The sequence below is a fragment of the Lepidochelys olivacea genome, assembly GCF_965140295.1.
Source record: "Lepidochelys olivacea isolate rLepOli2 genome assembly, chromosome: 3".
NCBI lineage: Eukaryota > Metazoa > Chordata > Testudines > Cheloniidae > Lepidochelys > Lepidochelys olivacea.
In genome coordinates, this window is record NC_140413.1 from 70384249 (window position 1) to 70398710 (window position 14462).

The 14462-nt window shown below is 41.8% G+C and overlaps 1 protein-coding gene across 2 annotated transcripts in view; it reads right to left on the bottom strand.

Annotated features, from left to right (window-relative positions):
* Positions 1-251: 251 nt before the first annotated feature.
* The window catches only part of MAP3K7 (mitogen-activated protein kinase kinase kinase 7), a 66038-nt gene continuing 51827 nt past the window's right edge, over positions 252-14462 (bottom strand). For both annotated transcript variants that reach the window (XM_084622364.1, XM_084622365.1), the window contains 4 exons: positions 9546-9660; positions 7444-7505; positions 6739-6854; positions 252-3378 (listed from right to left, as the gene is read on the bottom strand). In XM_084622364.1, coding sequence (XP_084478490.1) covers positions 3198-3378; positions 6739-6854; positions 7444-7505; positions 9546-9660 — 474 coding nt within the window. In that variant the 3' untranslated portion in view covers positions 252-3197. The remainder of the gene's footprint in view (positions 3379-6738; positions 6855-7443; positions 7506-9545; positions 9661-14462) is intronic.

Below are 14462 nucleotides of genomic sequence, written 5' to 3' on the forward strand. Positions count from 1 at the left end.
GGGTAAAGTGTGTGTTAGGAACAGAACCAGGCAAATGTCTCCAGGATAGGGCTGTCCGAGGTGGATTCAGTGTTGACATGCAGCTGTGGTAGGATCTGTTTGTCCACAGCTGTCCCTTCGCATGTATCAAGGAAAACAGCAATGAACAGAGGAGTGTTCGCTTGGTGGTACCGATGGCGGTGTCCCACAAGCCGTAGGATTCCCTCACAGATCAAAGATGTCATGGCAAGTGGTGGGGCATTACAAGTCTGTCAAAGTCTCTCAGCTTTTATTAATCCGATTCCTGGTAATGTAATACACCCCGCAGCAGAAAGCCACACTGCTCATTCCCACATCATATGAAATCATTCACCACTTTATGTACAAGTTTTGAATTACAATCTTCAACTTTTCATCAAAAAACAAAAATAAAGCCTGAAAAAGCATTTTTGGTAAAACCACTCAGTATACAGAAGCATACTTTCATTACACAATGTCTTACACAACACATACTTTCACAAAAAGCAGAACCTGTTACTGTTTTGAGAATGAGGAGGTAGCACCCAGACAAACCTAGATATTTCACATCCATGACTAGAGGGATAGCTTTGAGTAAAAGATATGAAAAATATGTCCTGAACACTCCAAAATATTTAATAGAAAAAATAAAAGTACGTTTGTAAACAACTTTAAAACAAAAGCCTTTTGAAAATGCTGTAGTCACAAGATAGATTAATTCTCCTTGGCTCAAATAGCCATTGCTATCCTCTAGGTTTGCTGGGTAAGATGTACAAGGATTTTGCCCACACAGAAGACTTCACTGAGAAAGTGGAGGCAAATAGTTCAAATTTTTGGTGGAATTAGGGAAGGGAAGGTTGAAAGGCAAAAGGATATGAACTCTATATTCCCTCTGGAAAATACAGTTAGAATGGCAACACAATCTAAGAAGTGAATGGAGTTGAATTCCACACAGTGTACAGTACTTATTTTACAATCTGAGACCTTCTTCAATGTAAACTGAAAAGGTTATAAGCAACTGTTCTAACTTAGGCTTTTGTATTATGTACCATTAAATGAAGTTAGCATTGCTTTCACTTCCATTATTCCAATTTTGCCATAAAGTGACTTTGCACAAGAAGTGTTAATATTAATTTATTTAAACATGTTTCATTATGACACAGAAGAACCTCTAACTGTCCTGGGAAATCATTTTGCAATTATTAACCATGCATGTGAAGTCAAGCATTAGTATTCATTCTACTCTACTTCACGCTTAAACACATGCTAAGAAGCTGCTGAACACTGACTGTGTCCATTTTGGTAGATGGACAGATGTAGGCAAACAGCAATGCTTTGGATCACTTGTGCTATTCCTAATACTACAGTTATTTTCTCTGCCAATTACATTTTGCTATAAATATGTGTGCCCTTAAGTTGATCCCAATATCAGTTTCAGCTAACTAATCAAATTATCTGCTAAGGTTTCGGGAATGATAACCCTTCCTTTATTTAAATAAAGTGAGGGAAGGGTTTTAACTCCAGAAAGTCTTGCCAATAATAGGTTTATTTTAAAGTTAGAATGACACTGTTCCTTCAGTAAGTTATCCTTCATCTTTGATATTCTTATACATTCACAATAATATCAACGTTTATCAGATAGGAAGAAGAGGGGAAGAAAAAAGTTGTGTTTTTTTTTTTACCACTAAGTATTTTACCAAGCGCTACTAATGAACTCTTGCACTAATTTATTCATCTGAAATGAAGCCCAACAACTAAATCACCACAAACTTTTGATCACCTTGCTGGTATTTTGATGATACAGAGACTAAGTTTTCATTTTATATTTTCTCTTTGCAAAATTTATATTTGCAAAAGATTAATGTTATTAAAACCTGACTGAGAATTTAAAAATAGTTTAGGATTCTAGTAAAAAGTGACTCAGTTGGAAGTTAGTTTATAATCCAAACAATTTCGCTGATTTCTGCCTACATAATCATGGCAAATACAGATACTGACCATTCCATGTTTTGTTTGAGTTTGTTAAATGCAACTCTTCAGTCACAAAGGCAGAAGGCATTCTGTGGCGGGCTTGCTTTGAACACTTCTCAAACAACTAGGATTTATGAAGGAGACGAAGCCATTTCTCTCCTTTTCTTACCAGCTTCATCCATCTGCATTCCCTACTTCATATCATGGTTTTTGTATTTAAAAATAAATAAAAATCACTCAAGTCCTCATCTCTTTTTCCAAAACAAACTTATTTACATGTATGGTGAACATGGATGTTTTCTTTTCAGCATTTCAGTAAGGATTCAAAAAGATCCCAATAACTAATATGAAGGGAATGATTATATAGAACTTTGTATTCATTTGCTTTCTGAACGGACTTCCAAATATGCTACAGGCACAAAAGCTTTAAAGATTAACACGCGCTTCCACACATTTTGATTTTTTTTCTTTTATACAAGAGGCCCACTTTGCTTAATGAATCACCATCATAGTTTTTTGTCCAGTATGATTAGGTGGAACTGCATGACACCCCACTCCTCACCCAAAAAAAGTAAAGAAAATAACAGCATTTTGCTTCAAATATTTTATGAATGCAAGATTACAAGGAACATGTTAGTCAAAATGCAGGGCTATCAAGCACTGAACCAGTGATGTTGGCATCAGTCTGACTACCATTTTGCATGTGGAAAAATGAACTAAATCTACAGGTAAAAGGCATCACTAATGCATCATGAATTACTCTGGTCAATCAACATCAGCTCTGCAGCATAGTGCATGAGAAAATGACTGTTGGAAATTTGTTTGAGATGAGACACAAGAACAAAACCATTCTAAAACAGAAGTTTTTGTTTTGCTCTTATTGAGGTAACATCAGAAATTAAAACAAGATCTTACAATTTAGCAGCCATTTTAATGCTTTTGTTAGGCTAGCCTTCACACACTGAGCACGTGTACAGCCACAGTTCACTGTATTTGTGTAAGCTGAGTGCTGGTGATTAATTCAAGTCACTGTTCTCCCACCTTGTTCAATAAACCTGTTGAACTGAATATCCACCAAAAGAAAAGGAAAATAAATGACGTTCTAAGTGCAACAGACAAATAAAGGCATTCTGAACACATCAAGAAGCTAACACTCATGAGCTGTCATAATAAGGAATAATACAAAAGTCTTTTCTGTGCATATTTTTGATTTGAAAGGTCCCAGTGAATCATGATGTGCCTTGCCGTTTCTGTTGCTGATTTCTGATGACCTCTAACTGTTTTTTGCATTGCTGGTAGTAAGTTGAAAGACTTTTGTTTTCGTCTAAAAGCTTTTTATGTTCTTGTACCAGACGGGATGTGTTTTGCTGGTCTTTTTCATCCTGGTCCAGTTCTGCTATTAGCTCCTGTCTAAAGATAAAAAATGTTAGCATTAAAATGTTATGGAGACTGAGAAGATTCATAATCTGCTTGTTTTTGTGAGTAGTCACTATTGTATATTTTTATTTTTAACCAAATAAAAATTTTTATATTTCATTTGTCACTATGAGTTTATGAAGAACGTGTCTCAGGTCTACTTTTTAGTACAACAGAAAGGCCTAAGAGTTCACAACAACCAAAACCTCTTGATTAATCTTTGGTTCAGTCTGGATATAACATATGAAGTAATGCTCTATTCCGAAATCAAAGCTACATTTATGCAATTAAAACTAACTGCAAAGCAAAATCCTGATTCCTTATCTCATGCCTTTTTATAATAGCTTTTAAGTTCAATTCAACTGAAGCCAAAGTACTGCAGATAAATTCATTAAACATATTTAGCCACAGTTTCCCCAGATTCATAGCAAAGAAGTCACATTTACAAAGTTTTAAACTAGATGTTAATTTTAAAATCCATTCAACTTTTGAAATACGGGATTCAACCTGAACTCATGAGATGGCAGATTTGGTTTTTAAATTATTCTCTATACTTCTCAGTACATGAACTGAATACTGAATGCAAACACAGAGCTTTTCTATACATTATTCTAATCTGTATATTTTTTTAAAAATCTCACTAAGTAAAGGCTCCAAACTTACAATAAAGTCCATGCAATGGGACCTGCATCCTACATACTGTCACTCAAAATCACTGGGACTCGACGTGGATGAAGGAGTCTGATTGCTCAGAGCTCATTGCATAACGGGAGCCTAATGTCTTGCCACAATTTATTCAGACGAATGCCTTGTCTTCACTACGGGGGTAAGTTAACCTAAGTTACGCTACTCCAGCTACGTGAATAACGTAGCTGGAGTCAACGTAGCTTAGGTCGATTTACCCAGGTCTTCAGGGCGCTGAGTCAATGGGAGACTCTCTGGTCGACTTCCCTTACTCTTCTCGGAGAGCTGGAGTACCAGGGTCGACTGGACAGCACTCTGCCATCAATATAGCGGGTCTTTCCTAGACCTGCTAAATCAATCCTTGCTGTATCGATTGCAGCAACCCTGATCTCCTTGTAGTGGAGACCAGCCCTTAGTCCCTGATCCTGCTCGAATGTACATGTGTTTAAGGTTAAGCACATGGAGTAATCTTACACACTTCAATGAAGGATTGGGACCTTAAAAAGTAAAATCTGTTAAAAGCAACACTCCCACTTCAGACAAGAATATTTTTTTCAATGAATATTTATTAGTAACTGCTATGCTCTGTCACTCAAACCCTTCTTTCTAATAAAATCATAAAATGAAAGGTACTGAGACAGATATAATACTCCAGTACACAAAGATACACGTCACTTGTCTCATCTCACTATTTCTAAATCTATTTTTCCTCTTCACAAGAAGTGAAAGTTTAATTTTATGGCAAGAGTCATTAAAAAAGTAGTGTGGTAGAAACACATGAAAAAAAGGAAGAAATTTTAGTACAAGATGTCACAAAGTTGTTTAACTGTTTCTGGGAAAAAATGTTGAACTAAATCTCTTCATTTTTACACTGCAATTCTCTATTTTGAGCTGCACCCTTGTTAAAATGGTGGAAACAAGGGTCAGGCAGACTATTTTCACAACTTTCATTTCAGATAATTGATGCAATAAGTATTCAAAATGTGTTCCAATAATTATTTATAGATGAGCAAAAAAATTCCAGTAGGCTGACTACAAATTATTTTACAAAATCATTTATCTGGCAGCTAACTAGAATGTATTTTATTTTACCATTTGTTTATAGGTTGATGGGGCGGGGGCGCAAGTTGTCATCAACATTTAAAGACAAAATGGTAAAGAATAAAGTTAGTGATACTAATTCCCACTGAACGATTTGTAATTACTGTATGAAAGATGGAATATTTTCCACAACACATTATTTTAATTACTTCATTCACCAATAAAGACACAATATCACTAACGCAAACTATGTTTTTCTTTGAATACACATGGATAGATTATTATGGATAAGGAAAGAACAAACAAATGTTATTTATCAATAAAAATGGAAGAATTTTCTGTTTGGGCTGTCTGGAAAAGGAAGGTGAAATGAATAAAACTATACTCTTGCAGGGTGAGATCCTAAAGTTAGGGAAAATAAAATCATCCTGAAAATGAAACTCATTTTACACAATAGGTAATTTAAGGATTTTCAGAATTAATATTATTTAAAAAAATACTATCTAGTTTTAAAACTCAGAACCCCAAGGACAAATATTTCGGAAACCTTGTCCTCAGGATGCTAAGCTGAAAAACAGAGGAGCAAACTTTGCCCATATTTTCTCCTGTTCTCAAACCAGGCAATCAGAAGTCCCATTCTGTACCCTGGCTCCTGCTATCTCCACTGTACAAGAGCCCTAGACACCTCTATTCTCCTCTCTGGTCCACCCCCAACTAACATAAAAAGACAGCCTCCTTTTCTAGAGGGTTGAAAGCCTCATGCTTCCTACCTGTCTGACGACAGTCACTGGTTGGCAACTTGTTGGTTACTCCCAACTCCAACGTCAATGCTCCATGCATGCAGCCTCCCCAACACTGCTTCCCAACTCTACGAAAGCACTGAATTGAATATCTAACATATCATCGTTTTGTTTACCTGAAGCATCTACAGGCATGGAGCCTCTCAGTTCCCTGTGGCCGCAGTTTGCCGTTCCCACCCAATGGGAGCTGCAGGAAGTGGCGACACTTCCCGCAGCTCCCATTGGCTGGGAATGGCAAACCGCAGCCACTGGGAGCTGAGGGGCTCCGTGCCTGCAGACGCTCCAGGCAAACAAAACGTCCCATCCTGACCAGCCAGTGGCTTACCCTGATGGGTCAGGAGCTGAAGTTTGCCAACCCTGAAATATATGGTTGGCTTATGAAAGGGTCACACAGTTTTTACCATTTTTACTTATCCATCGGGGAGGGGAGGGAGGGTGTCTTCTTATAAACAAGCCGGCTTATGATCGAGTATATACAGTAATTATTATATTAAATTGCAATATGCCTTGACAGAAAGGCGACCTCCAGCTAATGTAAACAGGTGTTTCTGATCGCCATACATAGGTGTGAAACTTTTTAATGTAAAAGTTGTACAGAAGACAAATTGTGACATTTAATAAGTTTTTCAACTACTACTAATAGATCTATGTCAGGAGCACAAATATTCTGTATTTTTGGGAATTAATATTAAGTTTGGGAATGGTGCATTGATTTTTCTGTAGGAGAAGTTATTGCATTAAAATACAACGTAATTAGTTAGGATTATTATGCTGGTGCAAAAGGAATCTGTACATGAGAACAGAAAGCATTTACAAGCATTTTACTTACTTTCTCTGCAACAGCAATGCAATTTCTGTCTGAACTTTCATATATTCTTGTGCCATTTTACAGTGCTGTTCAAATACAGCCATAGATTCTTTGGAGTTTGGGCATGGTGCTAGAGGCTGGAAATAAATCAGACGTTAAAATCTAATCAACTGATATCTCAATACATAGTGTGTTAGAATGTGTCTGCAATATATTTATACCAGCTTTCAGAAACTAGTAAGCTTTTAAAAATAAGTGCTAAACCATACCCTGGAAAAATCTTAGTGCACTGTTGCCAAAACTGAATCAGACCTAACATCTACGTTTATTGCTCTACCACATTCTTTGTTACAAAGGATGATGATCAAAAACACTATCTGATCACACACAGAACAAAAAGTTTGGATGAGACTGTAGCAATTTTATTCTATGACCTCGAGCTAATTTCTTATTCATGCTTTTAAACTAAGATTTCAATTTGTTTTAAGGATCATATTTCCCAGGGCTTGTTTTTAATAGCTTGATTAAATCTGAGTCAACCAATCTCAGGTTACAGAATAATTTTTTTTTAGCCTTGTTCAAAAGTTAGGCAGGACACAAACATCAACGAATATGCAAAACAATATTTTTTTATGTCACTCAGGAAAAATAAAAATATGAAAATGCTTTTCGACTAGTTTAGACTCAATTTAAAATTCGATTGCTTGTAAAATATACAATTATTACCTGCAACTGGTGATCTAGTGTAAGATATGCCATTGGGATGGAGTTATCTGACCCATTGGTATCTGTAACAACAATACCACAACTGTAATATATTTTCAATTGAGTTAATTGTACATTTCCATGTACGACATCCATAAGACACTATACTTCCTTAGCAAAAAAGAATTATTATTTAAACAAAACTAAACATCAATATGCAGAACGGTATATGGAAATATCAGTTTTTTTGGTTTGTGTTTTCTAAAGTTATTTGAGAATGACAACATTATTAGAGTATGATCTATTGTACTGAAAAGAAACAAAAATTAAATATTACACTTTTATACATTTCTAGAGGCCATTTTAGTTGAACATAGGTTTTTTTGCACAGAGTTTGCATTCTGACCGTCTGTTTATGAAGTTATTTGCTATGCCATTCTTGCTTATGAGGGATCAGCCAATCAGCCTACCCATCAACCGAATTTAAATTAACGCTGGGCAAAACCAGTTTTGAAAAACAAAAATGAACACAAACTTTGTTGAATCATGACATGACTGACTTTGGTCAGACATGAAACCAAACCTATAAGATTTGGCAAATACCACCTCTTCCACTCAATATGCCCTAGGACACCTTTCTCCCCAGTACTCTTAGGGATAGCAGATGAGTAATGTGGGAAACTTATAGCAGCTCTGCTGGACCTGGCTGCTGCTGCTCTCTTCCAAAACAGTAACACCATGGGCCTTCCCAGAACTTTCCCTCCAAACTACACTGCATGCTTCTGGAATCTCACATGCTTGTATCTTTAGAAGCCCAAGATCTGAGGGACACAAGCCTGTTGCTAAATCTTAAGATACAGCAGTAGGGTTAAGTGGAGAAACTACTGGGTTCCAGCACTGTGTGTGACTGCTATCAGGAGAACAAATGTTAGAGGATAGGTGGGAAAGAAGTAGGCTGCCCCAAAAGCATCTGCCATAAAGTAGTGGGTGGTGGCGGCGAAAATGAAAAGGTGTTGCCTCCCAAAGATTACCTATCTCCAAAAGCAACTTCAAAAACTTAAAGGAAATGGGAGGGTGAGGAAAAAGAAACTGCCTTTCTCCTCCTTAACAAACAGCAAAATGAGAACTAGGGATAATGACTCGCATGCAGACAGTGAGTACCAAAAAAGGGCTATCCAAGGTCATGGTGTAACCAACCTTGCCTTAAAATGAGAACTTTTTGAAATAGTTTTTCTGATATATTCCACCCCCTCTCCCCCCCAAGTCAGATTTACGCAAGCCATGAACTAAAGACTGTTTCTGAAAAGGAGCTGAGACTCTGGACTCCCAGTACTACATATAATTTCTGAGGCAAATATGTCAGAAAGTCTTCCCACTTCTGATCTTAGGATGTCACAGAGAACTGATGGTGTTAGTGTGTTGAAGTTCTGATCCTTTTATAATGGTTTGTAAGCACTGGACTAAGTGTATAAGAATTCTTTAACTAGATTCCACTATTACATTACACTCACTCAACCATGTGTTATAACAAAAAAAGAGTGTGATACTCTGATAAACAAATATTTTACACACTTCTGAAATAAAACGTTATGCTAACTTTTTGCAAAACACCTTGCAATAGCATGTGTGGACATGCCTTCTTCCTCCCCCCATGCCTCTCCAGATCTGGGCCTGAATCTGCCACCCTTACTTATCCTGAATAGTACTTATCCAAAAAGGTGGCTCACTGAAATCTAGACAAGTGTATTTATAATGTACACACACAATAAAATGTTGCCTTGTGTTTTAAAAAATTAGCATCAAAATTCATGTTCAAAACTCTTAAGTAGAATATTCTATTTATAGGCACATCATAGGAAAATTACATATTTTGCTTTTAATGAACTATAGTTAAGAGTTTATTTAATTTCATTGCGTCTACTTAAAGAATTTGTAGAACAACCAGTGAGCAAATGCAGTAACCGTTTTAATGAGTCTGAAAACTAAAACCAATCAATTGCTCTATTATTCAAGTTCTTTGTAAAGTTTACACACACATTGATCTTAATCAAAATACATTATAAAATAAACCTCTCTTACAACTTTAAGACAATAAATAAAATAAAAAAAAAACCAATCATCACCTGTAGATTCATCAGGTGTCCATGGAAGACTCCGAGCTGGCTTTTCAGAGGTTGGTCCTGAGGTAGTGATCATTCTCACACTAGGACTAGATGACCTACTGCTGTTTCTGCTTTCCTGCACAAATAAAACAAGATTTTTAAATAAGATACTGATATTCTCATGTGACAGTGACGAAACCAAAACAAGGGAAGATTGGTTCAAGAGTTTGTTTTATTAGCCCTTTTTGAGCTGGCTAACTGATACAAAGAAAGAACAACATTCATTTCTATTGTTCTTTTTATCCGGAAAGTTCTCAAAATGCTTGATAAACTTTACGAGCATATATAGAAATTATATAGGAATCATTTCACCCGCACCTAAAATTTATCTTTGAAGTATAACAGCAGCTCTCAAATTTCATTGTTCCGCGACCCCCTTCTAACAACAAAAATTACTACACGACCCCAGGAGGGGAGACTGAAGCCCGAGTCTGCCTGAGCCCTACTGCCCTTTGTGTGGGGAGGAGAGGGCGGGAGGAAGGGGAAAGAAACGGGGATGACAAACTCAAGGGCTTCTACTGTGGGCCGGGGGCCTGTAACCTGAATTCCACCACCTAGGGCGGAAGCTGAAGCCTGAGCCCCACCTCCCCGTGCGGCTGGGCTTGGCCTTATACAATGTACTCAAGAGGTTGCATTTTGAGCATCCTGTTACGATTCTACATAACAATTGTCACAGTAGAGTCAGAAGCTGCATTTATTAGAACATCAGCTTCAGGTTTGAGAAAATTAAGGAACCCAGTTCATTTCCAGTGTTTCAGCAATAAGAAGTTAAACGACTGCACACAGCTGGAAGTAGTTCAAAAGTTAAGCATGTAGTGAGATGCAAACACACGTACAGATGACTACATGGCAGCCCTGCAGATATCAGAAATTGACACATGGGCCAAGAAGGGTGCCGACAATGCTCGTGCTCTAGTTGAATGGGTGATTATGATCGCTGGTGGAGGCACTTTTGCCTGATCATAGCAGAACTGGATGCAGGCTGTGATCCAAGATGAAATTCTCTGGGTGGATAATGGACGAACCTTCATCCTATCTGCCACCCCGATGAACAACTGCGTCGACTTGCAAAATGGCTTCGTCCTCTCAATGTGGAAGGCTAGCACTCTCTTGACATCCAGGAATGGCAACGCATGTTCCTCCTCAGACTTATGAGGCTTTGGGCAGAAGACTGGCAAGAATGTGTCCTGGCTTGTGTGAAATACTTAATCCTGCCATGATTGCAGGGGACTGGACTAGATGACCTCTAAAGGTCCCTTCCAGTTCTATGATTTTATGACATTGCAAAACCACCTTAGGCAAGAAAGCTGGATGCGGCCGCAACTGTACTTTGTCCTTGAAGAACACCATATAGGGCAGCTCCGATGTAAGCACCCTAATCTCAGAGACTCTTCAGGCAGAAGTTATAACCACCAGGAATGACACCTTCTGGGAGAGCAGAAGAAGGGAACAGGATGCCAAGGGCTTGAAGGAAGTTTCATGTGCAGCACGAGTACCAGATTCAGGTCCCACGGAGGGATTGGGTCCCATACTTGGGGGTAGAGCCGCTCCAGACCCTTTAAGAACGGGACTGTCATGCTATGAGCAAAGACTGATCTGTCCTGGAACGGAGGGTGAAAGGCAGATATAGTGGCCAAGTGGACCTTAACTGATGAAAGGGACAATCCTGGAGCTTGAGATGCATAAGGTAGTCCAGGATCAGCTGGACTGCATAGAATCAAGAACCGTCCCAGTAAACTCTGTATGTTGCACTGGTACGAGGATCAAATTTCTTTTTGTTCACTAACAGGCCCAGGCTGCAGCATGTGGACTGCAGGAGATCGAGACTGCTCTGCACTTGATACTGTGATCTGCCCTTGATGAGCCAATCATGGAGATAAGGGTAGACCTGAACACCCCTACGCCTCAGGTAAGCGGCTACTGGGGTCATGCATTTTGTAAAGACCTGTGGGGCCGAGGAGAGGCCAAAGGGGAGCTCCATGAACTGGAAATGGCACTGGCCCACCATAAAACTGAGGAACAGTCTGTGCCCTTGGAAGAGAGAGATATGGAAAAGTGTCTTTCAAGTCTTCTGGATCCAGGGAAGGAATGCTGTAGGCCAGGGATACCATGTGAAACTCCAACTTCTTGAGAAACTTGCTGATTCGTGTCAGGTCCAGAATGGGACACAGGCCCCCTTTTGTCTTTGGGATCAGGAAATAGCAGGAGTAGAAACCTTTCCCCCCATATTTCTTGAGGGACTTCCTCCAATTCCTCAAGTTGCAGGCGGTTGTTTATCTCCTGAATGAGGTGTTGCTCATGAGAAGAGTTCCTGAAGAGGGATGGGGAAGAAGGGTGTGGGAGGGAGGGCCCAAAAATGGAAGGGTACAGCCCAGTGACACAAGGGTACAGCCCAGTGACACAAGGGTACAGCCCAGTGACACAAGGGTACAGCCCAGTGACACAAGGGTTCGAGATGAGTCTCAACCAGTCTGAATGGTAGGGAGGGAGATGGTGAGGAAAAGAATGGGCGGATCCGTGGATGTGATTGGGGTGTTGCTCTCGAGTGCGCCCTCAAAACACCCTGCTTCTGGCCTCCATGGTGTTTTGCAAGGCCAGGCTGCACAGGTGAAAGGGCGGAGAAAGGGCAGCAGTGACCGGAATGACTGTCACAGATTCAGGCATATGCATCCCCAGGGAGCGGAGGGTGGCCCGAGTGTCCTTCAGACCGTGCAGCCTTGCATTTGCCTGATCGGAAAAGAGCCTGACTCCACTGAACGGAAGATCTTGCATGGAGGACTGCATCTCCTGGAACAGGCCAGCAGGTTCAAGCCAGGAGCTACGCCTCATGACCACCACCGAGGTGACCACCCTGGCCGCCGAGTCGGCCGCATCCCAGGCCATCTGGAGGGAGCACCGAGCTGCTGCGGTACTTTCCTCCACAAGAGGAACTCTTGGGCCACCTCCTGGGGCCTGGGGTCCTTAAACTTATGGAGGGAGTCCCACAGGTTAAAATTATAATGTCCCACAAGAGCCTGGTAGTTCGCTCCCGGAACTGGAGACTGGCCGTGGAATAAATTTTTCTTCCAGAAAGATCCAGTCTCTTAGCCTCTGTATTTTTGGGGGTGGAACTAGCAGGCTCTTGCTTGTCCTTTTTGTTGGCTGCCAACACAACCAACGACCCCAGGGGCGGGTGGGTATATAAGTATTTGAACCCCTTGGCGGGACAAAATACTTTCTCGGCCCTCTTGGAAATGAGCAGGATGGAGGACAGGGTTTGCCAGAGGGCTCTGGCAATGTTCAGGACCCCTTCGTGTACCAGGAGTGAGACACGCGGGGGTGGACAGGGAGCGTACACTGAATAACGTATCTGATTGCTCCGCCATCTCTTCTGCTTCGAGGCCTACATTAGTGGCCACCCGTCAGACCAAGGCTTGGTGCTCCTTAAAGTCGTCCGGTGGGCTAGCATAGGAGGGCAACGCTACTGCCTCTTCTGGAGAGGACAATGATGAATGAACCACTGGGGGAGGGCCCAGGGGATCATCTTTCGCAGGGGAAGGAGGTCTCCGGGTGGGCACCCGTTCCTCTACCACAGCGCCCGTCAGCGCCTCCTGCACCGAGCCTGGTGCCACCGGTGCCAATTGGGGTTTGTCCAACACAGTGACCGAGGACTGGAGATGGGGGCATCAGCATAACCGGCATGCACCAGGTGTTCCAATAAGGCCATTGCGCTGGCCACTGGCCCTGCTGCCAAGTTGGCATCACTGCGGCGGATGCAACCCCCGAAGCCCAGTCGCGATGGTGCTGTCTTGGCAAGAGGCTGAACTCCCTCTCCGTGCCAGAGAAATCCTCCTCTGGTGACCAGGGCGAGACCATTGACACCTGAGTTTGGTGGCTAACCATCACCTCAGGTGACCGGTGCCTCAAATCGTTAGACCGGTGCCGGGAGTATGGGGAGCGACACCGTGTTGGAGAGCATCCGTGAGGTCTTGGTGATGGTGACCGTTGGTGTGAAGATGACCGTTGCTGACTGTAAGGCGACCAGCGCCTGCCCCTGGGTGAGGCCCAGTGCAAGGGCGCAGACCACAGCACGGTGCCGGCGACCTGTAATGGCAAACTGGTGGCCTGAGCTGACGCAGAGACAAAGGATGTGGAGAAAAAGGGATCTGCCTAGACTCCAGCAGTGCTCACTCACCTTCTGGGAGGCCTTCATGGCTGGTTTGCCCTTGTAGGGATTTTTCGCTGGGTCCATCACCATAAGCAGTGCTGGCTGTGGTGGGAGAGTCTGTTGCTCTCTGGGTGCTGGGAGTGCATTGACTGTGCCATCAGCCTGGGTCCCCTACTGCTCTCCAGAGTTGGTGGTGAATCCCTTGGGAGGGTGGAAGAAGGTCCCCTCAGGGGCGTGTCCCCTTGCAGCTTCAGCGTGGGCGGACAGCCCGAGCAGAGTCTTGTGCCCCATTCCCCTTGATCCAACTCGCTTGGTATCGGGTCCCTCTTCTTAGTTTTCTTCTTGGGCACCGGTGAAGTGGATTGGTGCTGGTAAGAACCTGGTGCCGTGGGCGTGCTACAATCCGAGGTGAAGTGCTAGGTGTTGCGTCCGGGCCAGCTCCGAGGCTGGGCGAAGAGCAGCCTCCATGAGGAGGGTCCTCAAGCGATTGTCACGTTAGTTCCGTATCCTGGGATGAATGTTCTTACAGATGCAACACTTCTCTTTAATGTGGGACTCCCTCAGGCACTTCAGACAGCTACCATGCGGGTCACTAACAGGCATAGGAAGCCTGTTGCAGTCAGAGCAGGGCTTAAAACTCGGAGTTCAGGTATGCCCCGGCCTGGGGCAAAGTCCCTGCCAGGAACCCGACAGTACTTCACAGCTACTTACTAACAAATCTACTATAAATA